This window comes from Salvelinus alpinus, chromosome 7, assembly GCF_045679555.1.
Source record: "Salvelinus alpinus chromosome 7, SLU_Salpinus.1, whole genome shotgun sequence".
In the NCBI taxonomy this organism is placed as follows: Eukaryota; Metazoa; Chordata; class Actinopteri; order Salmoniformes; family Salmonidae; genus Salvelinus; species Salvelinus alpinus.
Window position 1 is genome coordinate 59968830 of NC_092092.1, and position 21169 is coordinate 59989998.

Sequence of the window (21169 nt, forward strand, 5' to 3'; positions counted from 1 at the left end):
TTGGCACGTGGAAGTTAACCTGCTTATTCCCCACCACCACACTCAGGATTTGCCGCTCAGGGCAGGCAGGGCACTGTCCACCACGGTGGTGCTGAAACGTTGGGCTATACAACCATAGAGAATTATAGAGGCCTCTATAGGCCAAACGGCCGTTTTAGCATGGGCAGCACCATTTAGTGCTTCCACAATGCTTCCGCCATTTTGAAGTAGCCAAAGTAGTCAACTAGCTGGGGTTTCCTATAGGTTGTAGCCTCAATGGCGCTGCCCATGCTGTCACAGAAGCTATAATGGCACAGATATATAAAACAGTCCTCTATCTATCTCTAGGAATTCAATACGATGTTTGCATAATGAAGTGTTGTCCCCCAAAAAGGACAGCATAAATAGCTTTATTTATTTAAATATGGGAGACTTGTTGCATGCTTCAGTACATTTTATTTAACGGAACCTTTAAGACATATGAATTATGGGTCTGCCGAGTCCAGTCATCAAAATCAAATCAAATCAAATTGTATTTGTCACATGCGCAGAATACAACAGTTGCCGACCTTACCGTGACATTCTTACTTGCAAGCCCTTAACCCACAATGCAGATCAAGAAAAAGAGTTAAGAAAATATTTACTAAATTAACTAAAGTAAAACATTTAATTAAAAGTAACACAATAAAATAACAATAAAGAGCCTATATACAGGGGGTACCGGTACCGAGTCAATGTGCGGGGTACAGGCTTGGTCGAGGTAATTTGTACATGTAGGTAAAGTGACTATGCATAGATAATAAACAGTGAGTAGCAGTGTAAAAACAAAGGGGGTGGCAATGTAAATAGTCCGGGTGGACATTTGATGAATGGACCTAGACTTGTCGCCCCCATACCTCTTGCTGTGTGGTAGCAGAGAGAACAGTCTATGACCTGGGTGACTGGAGCCTTTGACAATTTGTATTCTAACCTTGCACTGACCTTTCTACCCCATGCGTTGTGCCAATATAGCATTCTGGGTGGGTTGGACTAGTAAAAGTAAGCCTAACATTATTAAACAACAGCGCAATGCGAGTTAGAATCGCATGGTGTCAGTACCAAACTATAGCGCTTCTGGTAGAAATACTATCGTCATGCTTTTGAGCCCTCCTCCTGGCTGGTTTGGTAGGTTTGATCGGTCCCTGGAGTTATACAGTCGTGCAGGTTCGTGGAAAGAATAAGATCTGGAATTGACATAAATAAGACTATTGTTTGTTTATTCGTTTTGGTATTTGACGCAAAAACTGGAAAGACAACGGTGACAAATGAAGGAATAGTGGAAGTGCTGTGGATTAGGGCTATTTGTCTTGAAAACATGGAACAAAGAGGATGCGGGGCATGGCGGGAGCGACGGCAGTGGGTCGTCTTCATGGTTGCTTTGGTTCTGTTTTGGAGCGGAGCTTCTGCACAGATAAGATACTCCATCTCTGAAGAGGTTAATGAAGGAACTGTCCTGGGGAATATAGCTACGGATTTGGGAATAGATCTGAGCACCTTGAAGGAGAGGGGATTCCGAATCGTGTCTGGCTCGACCGAGCCCCTTTTCCAGCTAAACCAGAATGATGGCATCTTGTCTGTGAACCGAAAAATAGACCGAGAGGAGGTGTGTGAACGGAGCAGCGTGTGTTTGATCAACATGAAAACCGTTCTAGAGAACCCGCTGGAGATCCATTATGTCTCAGTGGAGGTGTTAGACGTTAACGACCATTCTCCCAGCTTTCCCGAGAAAGAGAATCGGTTAGAAATATACGAGTCCGCTTTACCTGGTGCACGATTTCAGCTGCAAGCTGCCGTTGATCCAGATGGTGACCAGTACTCGGTTCAGCAATATAAACTCAGTCATAATGACCATTTTCGTTTGGAGGTTAAAGATCGAGGAAGGGAAGGTAAAATTCCTGTTGTAAATCTACTAAAGCCCCTAGATAGAGAAGCTATGAAAACACATACATTACTGCTCACAGCCATTGATGGAGGAAAACCTCCCAGGTCTGGGACTGTGGAAATAGTTATTGATGTTTTAGATGTAAATGATAATATGCCCGTTTTTGTCAAAGAGTTATACTCAGTGACATTGAATGAAAATTCTCCAATAGGCACGACAGTCGTGCAAGTAAATGCCACGGATTTAGACGAGGGTTCGAATGCCGAGGTCCTTTACTTTTTCGGTAAAATGGTAAAAAACAAGATACGTAAACTTTTCGATGTAAATACGAATACGGGTGAGATAGTTGTGAAAGAAGTTGTCGATTTCGAGCTACAAGACAGCTATGAGATTGACATAATGGCATCTGATAAAGGATCTGCCCCTCTGGCAACTGACAAAAGCATAACAGTAAAGATTATTGACCTCAACGATAATGCACCTGAGATCGAGGTGACGTCTTTTTCGAACGCAATCCCTGAGGATTCTAGACCAGGTACCACTGTAGCACTGATCAGTGTTAATGATTTAGACTCTGGTCTTAATGGCAAAGTGATCTGCTCTTTAGTTGAGGACATACCATTTACATTAATGCCGTCTTTACAGGACAACATGTATTCTGTAGTCACCAAGTCATCACTGGATCGAGAGAAATTATCACAATATGATCTAACAATAGCTGCTAAAGACGCAGGCCAGCCGCCCCTGTCATCTGTAAAGACTATAAGCGTAGTTATATCAGATGTGAATGATAACAGTCCAGAGTTTACATTAAGCTCCTATACTTTATATATCACTGAGAATAACGACCCAGGTGCCTCAGTATTTTACGTAAGTGCTTCAGATCGTGACATAGATGAAAACGCTCTTATTTCATATTATATTCTTAGAGACGGTGGTGACGAGAACAAATGGGCATCTTTCCTCAACATAAATTCAGAAAATGGAAACATTTTGGCGCTAAAAAGCTTTGACTTTGAAACTTTAAAAACATTCAAATTCCAAGTTGTAGCTACAGACTCTGGAACTCCGTCACTAAGCAGCAACGTCACAATAAACGTGTTCATTCTGGATCAGAACGACAACGCTCCAGTGATCCTGTATCCAGTCAGCGCTAACGGTTCCACTGGAGGTGTGGAGGAGATTCCCCGCAATATGAACGCAGGCCATTTGGTGACTAAAGTGAGAGCCTATGACGCTGATATAGGATATAACGGCTGGTTATTATTTTCACTGCAGGAAGTTACTGACCACAGTCTCTTTGCTTTGGACCGCTATACAGGACAGATAAGGACACTTCGGTCATTCACAGAGACCGACGAGGCTGAGCATAAACTGGTCATACTGGTAAAAGACAATGGGAACGTTTCACTCTCAGCAACAGCTACTGTGATTATCAACGTTGTGGAGCCCAAAGAGGCTTTTGCAGCTTCTGATGTTAAAAGCGCAGTAAAAGACGAGGAGGAGAACAGCGTTACATTTTATTTGATCATCACTTTGGGGTCAGTTTCAGCACTTTTTATCATCAGTATCTTCGTGTTGATTGTAATGCAGTGCTCCAATACCCCAGACGATTCCTCCAAGTATTTACAAGATGTGAATTACGACGGGACACTGTGCCACAGCATCCAGTACAGATCCGGAGACAAACGGTACATGTTAGTTGGACCCAGAATGAGTATAGGTTCTACATTAGTCCCGGGCAGCAATGGGGATACGCTAGTGATACCTGACCACAGGAGGAGAGCTTCTGGAGAGGTAAGGAGATACAGTTGAAGTCGGAAGTTTACATACACCTTAGCCAAATACATTTAAACTTCGTTTTTCACAATTCCTGACATTTAATCCTAGTAAACATTACATACACTCAATTAGTATTTGGTAGCATTGCCTTTAAATTGTTTAACTTGTGTCACACGTTTCGGGTAGCCTTTCACAAGCTTCCCACAATAAGTTGTGTGAATTTTGGCCCATTCCTCCTGACAGAGCTGGTGTAACTGAGCCAGGGTTGTAGGCCTCCGTGCTCGCACACACTTTTTCAGTTCTGCCCACAACTTTTCTATGGGATTGAGGTCAGGGCTTTGTGGCCACTCCAATACCTTGACTTTGTTGTCCTTAAGCCATTTTGCCACAACTTTGGAAGTATGCTTGGGGTCAATGTCCATTTGGAAGACCCATTTGTGACCAAGCTTTAACTTCCTAGCTGATGTCTTGAGATGTTGCTTCACTGATAATGTTTTTACTGATATAAACACGCCCTTCCCCCATCCTGGGAAAATATGATTTGTCCCCCCCCAATATATCACTGTAAACATAACCATGTAATTTCAATAATATTAATAATACGCAATGAAAGCACTTGTGCTGATTATAGACACTTAATAGCGCGTTTTTAAGTTTCAAAAGATTGCGACCTCCCTCCCTTTGCCTCACAATGGTTTGATCCACTGCCCCCCCCCCCCCCCCCAAGCAGTGGCACATGATGCAGGTACTGTGCATGTGTGGGAATCTGACAGTGTCTGTTGTTGGTGGCTGACCTCCAGTAAGTAGTTCAAACAAAGGATATGTTAGACATTTCTTTACTTCTACCACTCAATACAAGAAAACACATTTATAACCTTCACCAGTCTTCATTTTTGCTGCATTCAATTAAAGGTCACTCTCTATGTTAGCTAGCGGTTAACTTATGTTTGCTAGCTAGCTACAGTAACATCAACCAGTTTTTGCAGCTATTTGAATTTGAGTCAATGAGAGAAGCTAGCAATGTAATGTAGTGTTCCTTAGCTGGCAAGGTAACAGAGGGTTCGTGTCTACCGTCTGAAAAGCACTCAATGCACATAACTAACGTGAGGTTAATCCAGTCAATCGCACCATAGCGATGCTGTTTTATGTTGGCAGGGTTCACACACACAATAGCTGAATTTGCAGAGCTAGCGCGCAAACTAAAGCAAACATTAGCTAGCAAGCTAGTACCTATTCCATTTATGTGGCGTCGTCAAAGATGGAATCTCTGATATCGTCAGTTTATTCCAAGATCAGCATGCAGCTGTAGTGCTTCGAAGTCCCTGTGATAAGGTTAGCGATAAACTGAACTCCAAACTGAACAGAACTACACTCTCTTCTACCATTGTCTTAAATATCTTTAATGGTCTCGTTGCAAAAGCTAAATTGTCGCTAGGGGACTTTGAAGCACCTGATAATAGCAAACACCACAGAAACGGAATTGGTGCTCGCTAGCTCTGCAAATTCAGCTATTGTTGGAAGCCAGCCAATATAAAACAAACTATATTCAAATTTCAAAAGGTTGCAGCATATGTTGTGAACTCATACAGCTGTCAACCCTTGTCACTGCAATCAGTTTCACATTTGCTAGCTGACCAGCTAGCTCCCTTTTAGATCGAAGCCCATCTAGAATGATAGATGATAGAAGCCCATCTCCTACTGTTAATAACCTGCACACTGTGTGTGTGTGTGTGTGTGTGTGTGTGTGTGTGTGTGTGTGTGTGTGTGTGTGTGTGTGTGTGTGTGTGTGTGTGTGTACGTGTGGCCAGCCAGCCAGGTAGAAAAATGGCAGAAAAAAGACAGACATCAGAGTATTTTTTTCAGTACACCAAAATGCAAAGTAAGAACCCTAGTAGCCTAATATCTCAAATACTAGTTGATAAAATGTTAATAAGAAAGAAGTGAAATGCTAATGGAAATGTTTCACAATGATGTCATTAGGCAGAGCAGGCAACAGATGGCACACAGACAGAACTGGGCAGGGACAGATGGGCAGGGACAGACTGGCAGAGACAGAGAGTCTCAGGTAAGATTGTTGAGTCTTTATTTGGCAACATAATGAAAGGTTCTCTCTTTTTTTAGACTTGTAAAATAGGGGCATAATTGGAAAATGCCATGGATACCCCCACTCTCAACTTAAACTGGTGACTGAACTCAGATTTGTTTAAGGCAATGGTCTTGTTGTTGTGATTAATTGTGTTGTTTTGGGTACCGTAGTTACGAGTACGGCAAACACCTTATTTATTTTCTAGGAGACAGACTGAGTCAGTGAGGGTGGTGAAAGGGAAAGAGCCAGGGAGAGAGACTTCAGAGGACAGTGTCACAGCCATGGCAGGACCAGGTGTCAACCTTGTTGCCAGCAGCACCAGTATAGGTAACAGTGGCACAGCATTGTCCAGTTATCTCAGTGATGGCACAAAACCATATCAGCCACACCCACAATTTATAGATCTGTATACTCTTGCCAACAGAGTGTTGACGTTTCAAGAGAGATGGTTTCGTGATTTCCCCTGGCTACATTATAATCCATCAATTAAAGGAGTGTTGTGTTTTCAAGCCAGCCATCTTTTGGCCAAAGAGCGGATGCTGCCTTCATTAGTGCAGGATTTAGGAACTGGAGAAAAGCCATTGAAAAATTCACAGCACATCAAAATTGCCAAACCCACCGCCACTTTGTAATTGTAACAGCATACCAGCTAAATCCAATCAGTCCCCAGTTATCCAGTGCGTGGGGTAAACAGCAGAAATGACGAAAGCTACCTTGCACTGTATGAGAAAGCAACAACATTGATTGACTCCATTGAATCCATTGAGACGCACTTAAGACGATTTGCTGGCAAAGCAGTGGATCACTACAGGGCAGAATTTTTTAAAGTGTTGGATGGTGTGGAGGTTCAGTTTGGCGACCGTTTTGACCAGGACAGTCTAAACGTCCTGCAAAAGTTGGAAAGAGCGCTTCTCACGGGGGAGTTGGATGAGTCTCTAGATCAGTACCCTGAGGTGAACATAGATTCTCTTTCAGTGCAGTTGCATTTCTTTCGCAACAAATACCCCTGTAGCAGCAGTGGAGAGGCAATTTAAAATGGTATACTTTTTGTGACATACTTGTCCATAGCTGCTGTTTGAAGAGTTGAGACACTGACTGAACAATAAATAAGTATTTTTGAAATATATTTTGGTTGATTTATTTGGGTTATTCATTGAAGTAGTTATTTCGCTTCTAGAACTGTACTTATTTGTATCTTTTTGTTCTTGTAAAGATATTGTAGTAGACTCAGGCCAGTGGCACATATTTAATGACTATATAAATGTATCAGAAAAAGTCAAATTAAAAGGTCAATTCAATACGGAGACCAACTTTGTGATGGTTCTCAATGGAGAGTCTTAGATGAGATCACACCATGTTCATTGTATTTATGAAAACTACACCCATACAGTGTACAGTACCATTACCACCTACTGACCTTTGGTTGTAAATACAAATACCTGCATACATACTGGACTGATAAGGAACACGTCTATAACTGTTTTTATTAGTAGAATTATTATGATTTAAACATTTGAACAAGTTGGGACAACCCTTCAGTTTACTACTGCACCTATCAATTATCCAGTAGTAGTGATTATGGTTCCTCAATATACATTTAACATATTACAACGTAGGCTATTTGTTACAGCACTACTTTTGGTGTCCCCCTCAGGAATTGCTCTTGAGAAACTTTCATGTAATTGTCCCCTCCAAAGTTGATATCAGATTTTCGTCCCTGGGTGTCAGTAGACAACTAGAATTCTGCTCCTGGTAGATTTCATCCCGTCATACTTTTGAGTCCGCCCCCTTGCTGCGTAGCTTATTCAATCACTGGAGGAATACAGTCATGTAGCATCGTGGGGAGGATACGATCTAAATGTATATTCTTAAAACACTACTGGATAGTCACCATTGGTCATATTTGATAATATAATGGACAGACAACTGACACAAATTGAGAAATAGTGAAATTCTGTTGATTCTAGTTATTTATTCTAAAACATGGAACATAGAGGATGCAGGGCATGGCGCGAGCGACAGCCGTCGGTCACCTACATGGTTGCTTTGATTTTCTTTTGGATCGGAGCTTCAGCCCAGATAAGATATTCCATCTCTGAAGAGCTTAAGGAAGGAACTGTCGTGGGGAATATAGCTAAAGATTTGGGAATAGATCTGAGCACCTTGAAGGAAAGGGGTTTTCGAATCGTGTCTGGCTCGACGGAGCCCCTTTTCCAGCTAAACCAGAATGACGGTATCTTGTATGTGAACCGAAAAATAGACCGAGAGGAGGTGTGCGATCGGATCACGGTGTGTTTGATCAACCTGAAAACCGTTCTAGAGAACCCGGTGGAGATCCATTATGTCGCGGTGGAGGTGTTAGACGTTAACGACCATTCTCCCAGCTTTCCCGAGAAAGATAAACGGTTAGAGACGTTTGAGTCAGCGTTACCTGGGGCGCGTTTTCAGCTACAAGCGGCGCGTGACCCAGATAGTGGCCCATACTCTGTTCAACAATATAAACTGAGTAACAATGATCATTTTCGTTTGGAAGTTAAAGATAGAGGTGAGGACCGTAAAATGCCTATTTTGATTTTACAAAAGCAGTTAGATAGGGAGTCTGCTAAGAATCATAGATTACTGCTTACAGCCATTGATGGAGGAAAACCAGCGAGGTCTGGGACTATCGAAATAATCGTTGAGGTATTGGATGTTAATGATAACTCACCTGTCTTCACTAAAGACGTATACTCTGTAATGCTTGGTGAAAATTCTCCTGTCGGTGCAACTGTCATTCAGGTAAAAGCAACCGATTTGGACGAAGATGCAAACGGTGAAATTATATATTCATTTGGTAATGGTGTAGATGACAAGATACTGCGACTATTTGGATTGGATCCGAATACTGGTGAACTAACCGTAAAAGGTCTGATAGATTATGAGGTAAACAATATTTATGACATTGATATACAGGCATCTGATAAGGGACCCGTTCCATTGGCAACAGACAAAAGCGTAATTGTAAAGATTATTGACGTGAACGATAATGCGCCAGAGATAGAAGTGACATCATTTTCCAAGGCAATCCCCGAAGATTCCAGACCCGGAACCACTGTAGCACTAATAAGTGTTAATGATTTAGACTCTGGTCTCAATGGGAAAGTTTTATGTTCTGTAATGGAAGACTTACCTTTCAAGCTATTGTCGTCTTTACAGGATAACATGTATTCTGTAGTCACCAAGTCACCACTGGATAGAGAGAAAGTATCTCAATATGATCTAACAATAGTAGCAAAAGACGCAGGCCAGCCGTCCCTGTCATCTGTAAAGACTTTTAGTGTTGTAGTATCAGATGTGAATGATAACAGTCCAGAGTTTTCACTGAGCCCCTATACTTTCTATGTCACTGAGAATAACCACCCAGGCGCCTCAGTATTTTCCGTGAGTGCTTCAGATCGTGACATAGATGAAAACGCCTTTATTTCATATCATATTCTTAGAGACAGTGGCGAGGAGAACAAATGGGCATCTTTCCTCAACCTAAATTCAGAAAATGGGAACATTTTGGCGCTTAAAAGCTTTGATTTTGAAACCCTCAAAACATTCAAATTCCAAGTTGTAGCTACAGACTCTGGAACTCCGTCACTAAGCAGCAACGTCACAATAAACGTGTTCATTCTGGATCAGAACGACAACGCTCCAGTGATCTTGTATCCAGTCAGCGCTAACGGTTCCGCTGAAGGCGTGGAGGAGATTCCCAGCAATGTGAACGCAGGCCATTTGGTGACTAAAGTGAGAGCCTATGACGCTGATATAGGATATAACGGCTGGTTATTATTTTCACTGCAGGAAGTTACTGACCACAGTCTCTTTGCTTTGGACCGCTATACAGGACAGATAAGGACACTTCGGTCATTCACAGAGACCGACGAGGCTGAGCATAAACTGGTCATACTGGTAAAAGACAATGGGAACGTTTCACTCTCAGCAACAGCTACTGTGATTATCAACGTTGTGGAGCCCAAAGAGGCTTTTGCAGCTTCTGATGTTAAAAGCGCAGTAAAAGACGAGGAGGAGAACAGCGTTACATTTTATTTGATCATCACTTTGGGGTTAGTTTCATCACTTTTTATCATCAGTATCTTCGTGTTGATTATAATGCAGTGCTCCAAAGCCCCAGACGATTCCTCCAAGTATTTACAAGATGTGAATTACGACGGGACACTGTGCAACAGCATCCAGTACAGATCCGGAGACAAACGGTACATGTTAGTTGGACCCAGAATGAGTATAGGTTCTACTATAGTCCCGGGCAGCAATGGGAATACTCTAGTGGTACCCGACCACAGGAGGAGTGCTTCTGGAGAGGTAAGAAGTTGAAAACGACCTGTTCAGAATTCTCCTACTGACCATTGCAATGCTGAGAGCGTATGCATGAGTTTGATAATGGCGTACTATTCTCATTCTGTTTGTTAGAATTTCTGTCTGGTATTTCATTGACCAAGAAATGGTTATGTATGAATGCATGGACCATGCTAGGTTTTTAAGTAGGCTAAAGAGGTTTGTTAGCTGTTAAATGATCGCTGAAAGTGACTCTGCTCTCAGGACAGGTCGCTGTCCACCACTGTGGTGCTGAAACGCTGTCCAGTTCAATGTGCTCTTTAACTGGTGAAAGTGACGACGTATACATGCTCTTATAGTGGACATTTTATTCTTCTTCATTCTTATTTCCATGTCAGACACTTGTTGCATACATGAGTAGGGGAAATGTTGCTTTATGTTAGCAAAAATAAGCATTGTACATAATGGTTTGTAACGTGTATACCGACTTTAAAAAAAAATTCAATACAACTTTTGCAGTAAAGTTTTATCTGATATGTATCGTGTCAAGATTCCATTACTAAGTTTCAACGATAGTGTAATGTCAGGTAGAATCGCATGATGTCAGTACCCAACTACAATAACGATCTTGATAGAAACAATTACCATAATGCTTTTGACTCCGCCCACTTGCTGCTTAGATGATTCAGTCGCTAGAGGAATGCAGTTATGCAGGATCGTGGTGAGAATAAGGTTTAAAATGGACATTCTTAAAACAGTATTGGATCATGAACATTTGTCATATTTGATAATATAATGGATGGACAACTGTCACCAATGAAGGAATAGTGGAAGTGCTGTGAATTCTCGTTATTTATTCTAAAACATGGAACAAAGAGGATGCAGGGCATGGCGCGAGCCACGGCATTGGGTCACCTACATGGTTGCTTTGATTTTCTTTTGGATCGGAGCTTCAGCTCAGATAAGATATTCCATCTCTGAAGAGCTTAAGGAAGGAACTGTCGTGGGGAATATAGCTAAGGATTTGGGAATAGATCTGAGCACCTTGAAGGAGAGGGGATTTCGAATCGTGTCTGGCTCGAACGAGCCCCTTTTCCAGCTAAACCAGAATGATGGCATCTTGTACGTGAACCGAAAAATAGACCGAGAGGAGGTGTGTGAACGGAGCAGCGTGTGTTTGATCAGCATGAAAACCGTTCTAGAGAACCCGCTGGAGATCCATTATGTCTCAGTGGAAGTGTTAGATGTTAACGACCATTCTCCCAGCTTTCCCGAGAAAGAGAAACGGTTAGAGATTTCAGAATACCAGGGGCGCGATTTCAGCTACAAGCAGCTCGTGACCCAGACGGTGGGATATATTCCGTTCAACAATATAAACTAAGTCAAAATGATCATTTCCGTTTAGAGGTTAAAGAACGAGGTGAGGACCGTAAAACCCCTAGTCTTATTTTACAGAAACCACTAGATAGAGAGGCTGTAAAGAGCCATATACTGCTGCTTACAGCTATTGATGGAGGAAAACCTCCAAGATCTGGAGACATGAGAATAACTGTAGATGTATCCGATGTCAATGATAACCCCCCAGTTTTTACTGAAGATGCTTACTCTGTATTTCTGAATGAAAACGCTAATATAGGAACACCAGTCATACAGGTCAACGCCACTGATCTGGACGAGGGTTCTAATGGGGAAGTTGTCTATTCATTTGGTAATGACGTGGAAGGGGAGGTCCTGGAATGTTTTGATTTAGACCCGATTACTGGCGAAATAATTGTCACAGGACTTATTGATTTTGAAGAAAATAACAAGTATGAGATCGATATACAAGCGTCAGACAAAGGGGCAGCTACTTTGACAACAGACAAAACTGTAATTATTAAAATTGTGGATGTCAACGATAATGCACCTGAGATTGAAGTGACATCATTCTCAAACTCAATATCAGAGGATTCTAGACCCGGTACCACTGTAGCACTAATCAGTGTTAATGATTTGGACTCTGGTCTCAATGGGAAAGTTGTCTGCTCTCTAACTGAGGACAACCCTTTCAAATTAACGCCATCTTTACAAGAAAGCATGTACTCTGTAGTCACCAAGTCACCACTGGATAGGGAAAAACAGCCCGAATATGATCTAACAATCGTTGCTAAAGACGCAGGCCAGCCGTCCCTGTCATCTGTAAAGACTTTTAGTGTTGTAGTATCAGATGTGAATGATAACAGTCCAGAGTTTTCACTGAGCCCCTATACTTTCTATGTCACTGAGAATAACCACCCAGGCGCCTCAGTATTTTGTGTCAGTGCATCTGATCGTGACATAAATGAAAACGCAATTATTTCATATCATATTCTGAGAGACGGTGGTGACGATAATAAATGGGCATCTTTCCTCAACATAAATTCAGAAAATGGAAACATTTTGGCGCTAAAAAGCTTTGACTTTGAAACTTTCAAAACATTCAAATTCCAAGTTGTAGCTACAGACTCTGGAACTCCGTCACTAAGCAGCAACGTCACAATAAACGTGTTCATTCTGGATCAGAACGACAACGCTCCAGTGATCTTGTATCCAGTCAGCGCTAACGGTTCTGCTGAAGGTGTGGAGGAGATTCCCCGCAATATGAACGCAGGTCATTTGGTGACTAAAGTGAGAGCCTATGACGCTGATATAGGATATAACGGCTGGTTATTATTTTCACTGCAGGAAGTTACTGACCACAGTCTCTTTGCTTTGGACCGCTATACAGGACAGATAAGGACACTTCGGTCATTCACAGAGACAGACGAGGCTGAGCATAAACTGGTCATACTGGTAAAAGACAATGGGAACGTTTCACTCTCAGCAACAGCTACTGTGATTATCAATGTTGTGGAGCCCAAAGAGGCTTTTGCATCTTCTGATGTTAAAAGCGCAGTAAAAGACGAGGAGGAGAACAGCGTTACGTTTTATTTGATCATCACTTTGGGGTCAGTTTCAGCACTTTTTATCATCAGTATCTTCGTGTTGATTATAATGCAGTGCTCCAAAGCCCCAGACGATTCCTCCAAGTATTTACAAGATGTGAATTACGACGGGACACTGTGTCACAGCATCCAGTACAGATCCGGAGACAAACGGTACATGTTAGTTGGACCCAGAATGAGTATAGGTTCTACTATAGTCCCGGGAAGCAATGGGAATACTCTAGTGGTACCTGACCACAGGAGGAGAGTTTCAGGAGAGGTAAGAAGTTGAAAACAACCTTGTATTTCACTGTCATCACGTACCCTCTATTGAGGCTGATTTTCGAGTAACATTTTTAGCCATTTGTGAGTATTTTAAATAGGCCTGTGTTGTTTTGACGTACGAGGGGTTGTAGCTTCTCACATGATCTCACAACAGAAGTTGCTCATTCATTTACAGCCGCTGCTCACTGGGCGCTGTTCGCCACAGTGGTGCTGAAACGCTGGGCACTTCAAAGCACTATTTGATGAAAGCTTGACAAAAGGTGATGACATATAAACTCTCCTCTTTCTCTATAAATCTTTCTCAATTTAATTTCCTTGTGTGTCACTTGTTGCATTCTTGAATAACGCTTTAGTTCTTGTAAAGACATCATGATATGTCATATTCAACCAGAACTCCCACATCTTTACACCTTTTGCAGTAACGTTTTGTCAAATGCGTATTGTGCCAAGGTAGTTTTCAGTATTGAAATATAAAAATGTAAACTCTTAACTGATATTGTAATGTGACGTAGTATCGCAAGGTGTCAGTACCCAACTAGAATAACACTCCTGACACATTTTCTCCCGTCATATTTTGAGTCCGCCCCCTTGTTGGTTTCGTAGATTATTCAGTTGATGGAGGAATTCAGTCATGCAGCATCGTGGGGAGAATAATATCTTAAATTGCCAGAATAAATATAACTTTGGATAATTAGCTGATGTTATAGTAACGAATGTAATGGATAGAGCGTTTCCCCAGATTGAGGCATAGCGGAAGTACTGTGTACAGTTTTTACTTATCTTGAAAACATGGAACAAAGAGGATGCGGGGCATGGCGGGAGCGACGGCAGTGGGTCGTCTTCGTGGTTGCTTTGGTTCTCTTTTGGATCGGAGCTTCAGCTCAGATAAGATACTCCATCTCTGAAGAGCTTAAGGAAGGAACTGTCGTGGGGAATATAGCTAAGGATTTGGGAATAGATCCGAGTACCTTGAAGGAGAGGGGTTTTCGAATCGTGTCGGGCTCGACCGAGCCCCTTTTCCAGCTAAACCAGAATGATGGCATCTTGTCTGTGAACCGAAAAATAGACCGAGAGGAGGTGTGTGAACGGAGCAGCGTGTGTTTGATCAACATGAAAACCGTTCTAGAGAACCCGGTGGAGATCCATTATGTCTCAGTGGAGGTGTTAGATGTTAATGACCATTCTCCCAGCTTTCCCGAGAAAGAGAAACGGTTTGAAATATCAGAGTCTGTGTTACCAGGGGCGCGATTTCAGCTACAACCTGCCCGGGACCCAGACGGTGGAATATATTCTGTTCAACAATATAAACTCAGCCACAACGATCATTTCCGTTTAGAAGTTAAAGACCGTGGAAAGGATGGTAAAATCCCTATTCTAAATCTCCAGAAACCACTAGATAGAGAAGCTTTGAAAAGGCATAAATTACTGCTCACAGCCATTGATGGAGACAAACCTCCCAAGTCTGGTACTATAGAAATATTAGTGGACGTTTTAGATGTTAATGATAATATGCCTGTTTTCACTAAAGAGTCATACTCTGTGACGCTAAATGAAAATTCTCCTATTGGCACAACAGTCATACAAGTCAACGCTACGGATTTGGACGAGGGTTCAAACGGTGAAATCATTTATTCTTTTGGTAGTAATGTGAACAGTAAGTTACGTGACCTTTTTGAAGTAGATGCTATTTCAGGTGAGATAATTGTCAAAGAATGGATCGATTTTGAAATAGAAGACAGCTATGAGATTGATATACAGGCATCGGATAAGGGATCTGCACCCCTGACAGCAGACAAAAGCGTAACAGTAAAGATCGTTGACCTGAATGATAATGCACCCGAGATAGAGGTGACGTCCTTTTCTAACGCAATCCCCGAGGATTCTAGACCCGGTACCACTGTAGCACTAATCAGTGTCAGTGATGAGGACTCTGGTCTCAATGGGAAACTTCTCTGTTCTATAAGCGATGGCGTCCCGTTCACTCTAACGCCGTCTTCACAGGATAACATGTATTCGGTAGTCACCAAGTCACCACTGGATAGGGAAAAACAGTCTGAATATGATCTAACAATCGTTGCTAAAGACGCAGGCCAGCCGTCTCTGTCATCTGTAAAGACTATTAGTGTTGTAGTATCAGATGTGAATGATAACAGTCCAGAGTTTTCACTGAGCCCCTATACTTTCTATGTCACTGAGAATAACCACCCAGGCGCCTTAGTATTTTCCGTGAGTGCATCTGATCGTGACATAAATGAAAACGCAATTATTTCATATCATATTCTGAGAGACGGTGGTGACGATAATAAATGGGCATCTTTCCTCAACATAAATTCAGAAAATGGAAACATTTTGGCGCTAAAAAGCTTTGACTTTGAAACTTTCAAAACATTCAAATTCCAAGTTGTAGCTACAGACTCTGGAACTCCGTCACTAAGCAGCAACGTCACAATAAACGTGTTCATTCTGGATCAGAACGACAACGCTCCAGTGATCTTGTACCCAGTCAGCGCTAACGGTTCTGCTGAAGGTGTGGAGGAGATTCCCCGCAATGTGAACGCAGGCCATTTGGTGACTAAAGTGAGAGCCTATGACGCTGATATAGGATATAACGGCTGGTTATTATTTTCACTGCAGGAAGTTACTGACCACAGTCTCTTTGCTTTGGACCGCTATACAGGACAGATAAGGACACTTCGGTCATTCACAGAGACAGACGAGGCTGAGCATAAACTGGTCATACTGGTAAAAGACAATGGGAACGTTTCACTCTCAGCAACAGCTACTGTGATTATCAACGTTGTGGAGCCCAAAGAGGCTTTTGCAGCTTCTGATGTTAAAAGCGCAGTAAAAGACGAGGAGGAGAACAGCGTTACATTTTATTTGATCATCACTTTGGGGTCAGTTTCAGCACTTTTTATCATCAGTATCTTCGTGTTGATTATAATGCAGTGCTCCAAAGCCCCAGACGATCCCTCCAAGTATTTACAAGATGTGAATTACGACGGGACACTGTGCCACAGCATCCAGTACAGATCCGGAGACAAACGGTACATGCTAGTTGGACCCAGAATGAGTATAGGTTCTACTATAGTCCCGGGCAGCAATGGGAATACTCTAGTGGTACCCGACCACAGGAGACGGGCGTCTGGAGAGGTAAGAAGTTGACCACATTGTCATGAGTAACTAACTACTCGTTAGTTTTCAGTATTTTCAATCGAAGTACTATTTCTGATGGTTACAGGATCCCTGCCCCAGGGACTGAATGTATGAGTTGTCTATGGGGTGGCACATATGATAGCCACTATTGTATGTGGCAAAAGCGTGCATTTGTTTGTGTTATTATCTGAATCGGTCGATTAGAAATATTCTGTATACCTCAGAGGGCGCTGTCCCACGGGGTTTTTCTCGTCAAAAGACGCTGTACTAGGGACTTCCGCTGTCCATGGTGCTGAAACCTGGTGGAGTACATTCGGCATCTTCGTTGTGACAAAACTCTCTTCAGATGGTTAAAGACACTTTGTAGTTTCCCTTAGGCTATAGAAGAAGCCTTTTCAGTCTTTATTGACATGGTCCAAACCATGTAGTTCTATGTAGGACACTTGTTCCAAACTTCTAAACATCAACCAACATACACACCCTGACGTGTCATAAGGAACCTGGTGGAGTTGTTTTTTCGTTTACAATGTTTTGTTTCGAAATAGCACTCGGTATTCGTGTAGTAAAATATCGTAAAGGGTCTAATTATACGCAATCCTGCAATATGAGGCTGAAACGCATGGTGTCAGTGCGCAAGTAGAAGAAGGGTTATGAAATAACTCTATTGGTCATACTTTTGAGTCCTCCCTTTATAGCTGGTTTGGTATTTCGTCGCTAGCAGACTACGGCCGTGAGCTTCGAGTATAAATTGTCATTTGAAACCTTTCAATGCTAACCTATTGTAAGATACCGAGCTGTGATTATATTTGGGAGTGCAGTGAATAAGATGACGTTGCCGGCAGAGGCGTAGTGAAACTGCTCTGGATTTCTCTTTAACCTTAAAAACATGGAACAAAGAGGATGCGGGGCATGGCGGGAGCGACGGCAGAGGGTCGTTTTCATGGTTGCTATGGTTTTTTTTTGGACCGTGGCATCTGCACAGATAAGATACTCCCTCTCTGAAGAGCTTAAGGAAGGAACTGTCGTGGGGAATATAGCTAAGGATTTGGGAATAGATCCGAGTACCTTGAAGGAGAGGGGATTTCGAATCGTGTCCGGGTCGACCGAGCCCCTTTTCCAGCTAAACCAGAATGATGGCATCTTGTCTGTGAACCGAAAAATAGACCGAGAGGAGGTGTGTGAACGGAGCAGCGTGTGTTTGATCAACATGAAAACTGTTCTAGAGAACCCGCTGGAGATCCATTATGTCTCAGTGGAGGTGTTAGACGTTAACGACCATTCTCCCAGCTTTCCCGAGAAAGAGAAACGATTAGAGATTTCAGAGTCCAGGTTACCGGGGGCGCGATTTCAGCTACAAGCAGCGCGTGACCCAGATGAAGGTCCGTTCTCCGTTCAACAATATACACTGAGTCATAATGACCATTTTCGTTTGGAAGTTAAAGATCGAGGTGAGGACGGTAAAATTCTGTTTTTGGTTTTACAGAAGCCACTAGATAGAGAGGCTGTAAGAAGCCATAAATTACTCCTCACTGCCATCGATGGTGGAAAACCACCCAGATCTGGAACTCTCGAAATATCAGTGGATGTACTGGATGTTAATGACAATACTCCTATGTTCACTAAAGATATATATTCTGTAAGTGTAAATGAAAACGCTCCTTTGGGAACTATGGTCATAAAGGTAAATGCCACCGATTTAGATAGTGGCCAGAATGGGAATGTAATTTACTCATTTGGCAATGACGTCAACAGCAATTTAAGGAAACTTTTTGATGTGGACACCATTACAGGTGAAATAACTGTAAAAGGGCAAATAGATTTTGAGGAAAGGGATAGCTATCTGGTTGATATACAGGCATCAGATCAAGGACAACTTCCTCTGACAACAGACAAAAGCGTAAAAATTAAAATCGTTGACCTCAACGACAATGCACCTGAGATAGAGGTGACATCATTTTCTAAGGCAATTCCCGAAGATTCTAGGCCCGGAACCACGGTGTCACTGATTAGTGTTACTGATTTGGACTCTGGTCTCAATGGGAAAGTTCTCTGCCATGTATTGGAAGACGTACCTTTCACACTATTGCCATCTCTACATGACAACATGTACTCTGTAGTCACCAAGTCACCACTAGATAGAGAGAAAGTATCTCAATATGATCTAACAATCGTTGCTAAAGACGCAGGCCAGCCGTCCCTGTCATCTGTAAAGACTATTAGTGTTGTAGTATCAGATGTGAATGATAACAGTCCAGAGTTTTCACTGAGCCCCTATACTTTCTATGTCACTGAGAATAACCACCCAGGTGCCTCAGTATTTTCCGTGAGTGCATCTGATCGTGACATAAATGAAAACACTATTATTTCATATCATATTCTCAGAGACGGTGGTGACGATAATAAATTGTCATCTTTCCTCAACATAAATCCTGAAAATGGACACATACTGGCGCTAAAAAGCTTTGACTTTGAAACTTTAAAAACATTCAAATTCCAAGTTGTAGCTACAGACTCTGGAACTCCGTCACTAAGCAGCAACGTCACAATAAACGTGTTCATTCTGGATCAGAACGACAACGCTCCAGTGATCTTGTACCCAGTCAGCGCTAATGGTTCCGCTGAAGGTGTGGAGGAGATTCCCCGCAATGTGAACGCAGGCCATTTGGTGACTAAAGTGAGAGCCTATGACGCTGATATAGGATATAACGGGTGGTTATTATTTTCACTGCAGGAAGTTACTGACCACAGTCTCTTTGCTTTGGACCGCTATACAGGACAGATAAGGACACTTCGGTCATTCACAGAGACAGACGAGGCTGAGCGTAAACTGGTCATACTGGTAAAAGACAATGGGAACGTTTCACTCTCAGCAACAGCTACTGTGATTATCAACGTTGTGGAGCCCAAAGAGGCTTTTGCAGCTTCTGATGTTAAAAGCGCAGTAAAAGACGAGGAGGAGAACAGCGTTACATTTTATTTGATCATCACTTTGGGGTCAGTTTCAGCACTTTTTATCATCAGTATCTTCGTGTTGATTATAATGCAGTGCTCCAATACCCCAGACGATTCCTCCAAGTATTTACAAGATGTGAATTACGACGGGACACTGTGCCACAGCATCCAGTACAGATCCGGAGACAAACGGTACATGTTAGTTGGACCCAGAATGAGTATAGGTTCTACATTAGTCCCGGGCAGCAATGGGAATACTCTAGTGGTACCCGACCACAGGAGGAGAGCTTCTGGAGAGGTAAGGAGGTCATCAATCTAAAATATATTCAAATCTGCTCTGGGTGGCCCGTTTTGTCCTGTCATGGATGTCTCAACTAGCTGACTGTGTAACTGAGTGGACGGGCCTATGTAATATGTTGGTGACACGGCTGTCATGCTGTAACATGAGACGCAATGGAGTATAGGACTTTATTTAGTTGGACATGTCACTCGACAGCCATTACTTCCCCATCTGTTTTAACTAAACAACTCACTTTGGATAGGTAGGCTGGTCTGATCCCATATGGTTAGAGGTGAGCAGGAAAGAGGATTGTTTTCACAGGTATATATGGTGGTTCTAGTCTGCTTGTTCAGGAGGGTCAGCCTGGGCTTGGTATTGTATTGATACAATGTTGATACTTGTTAATGAAACAAGGGAAAATATCCATGTAATTCATAGATTAGTGAACATGCTCAGGCCAACACGTGACCGAGAACTATTTAGACTATAAGTAGGTAAAATATAATGCTGACCGTAGATCAGTGGATGGGGCTAACTTCAGCCTCATACTCATAGAGCCGTATGTTGAGCCTTATTTACAGGGCCTTGGTCCATGCATTTCCCTCTTCAGCTTGTGTTGTTGCCTTGAATGGAGCTATTTCAGCAATCAAATGCTTTTCATAATCCTTATGTGGGGCTACGTCCCCTTCAGAAAGAGAGTCTACTGGAGATTTAACGCAGCCTTGAAACCTATGACACTATCATAGCAGCCCCTTTTCCAGACAGTCAAGTTGTTTTGGTTACTAACAATCTAGCTGTGCCCTTTAGTCATGTCAACTGAATAATTTGATGGCTGTTGTGTTGTTTTAATTAGATGGGTTATTGGCCTGTCTTATCATGTGGCATGTAGCTTTGTAAGACAACAGTGGTGTGTGTGTGCGTGCCCGTCAGTGAATGAGTATGAGTGAGCGGACACCTGGGGCCATTGATTTGTGAGGCCCTTCGTGCCCGCTCCCATGCCCTATAATTCTGTATTCTTTTGTGACAAATGTGTAAACAGGTAGACCAGAGGGGCCGCGTCTCTGATTGGCAGATGAGTGACAACCCCAATTAGAAGCACCTGCTGCCCATCTGTTGTTCTTCACAAATACTGTTTTGAATTGAAGAACATCGTACCTACACACTGAAGAATGATGTTAAGACGAAACATCTGTGTACACTATCCCGGATGCAGTAAAACATTTAAAACATTGAATAATGAAGTAAGCTTTAAGGGACATATTTTGGAGTGTGAACCCATTCCACCTCCTTGTTTGTCTGAATGAGTATGTGTCTGAAGGCCGGCTCTCCGTGGTGGTAACTGATTATGTGGGCCGTGCGCTGCTGAGGCTGTGTCTGTGGCTGGGAGAGAGAGAGCTGCCCGCCTCTGGCGCACCGCTAGCCAGCCGGGTAGGTTGGGGTGCGCTGCTTGGCTTCACTAGGGAGCT

General features: G+C 42.6%; 1 protein-coding gene across 16 annotated transcripts in view; it reads left to right on the forward strand.

Moving 5' to 3' along the window:
* The window catches only part of LOC139581378 (protocadherin alpha-C2-like), a 208163-nt gene that overhangs the window by 22079 nt on the left and 164915 nt on the right, over positions 1-21169 (forward strand). For 2 of the 16 annotated variants that reach the window (XM_071411055.1, XM_071411067.1), the window contains exon 1: positions 7603-10115. The exons of 8 other annotated variants lie outside the window; for them this stretch is intronic. In XM_071411055.1, coding sequence (XP_071267156.1) covers positions 7752-10115 — 2364 coding nt within the window. In that variant the 5' untranslated portion in view covers positions 7603-7751. Of the gene's footprint in view, positions 1-1170; positions 3698-7602; positions 10116-13924; positions 16469-17160; positions 19722-21169 lie in introns of those variants that run through there. 6 more of the 16 variants (XM_071411052.1, XM_071411065.1, XM_071411051.1 and 3 more) reach the window with 4 other exon arrangements.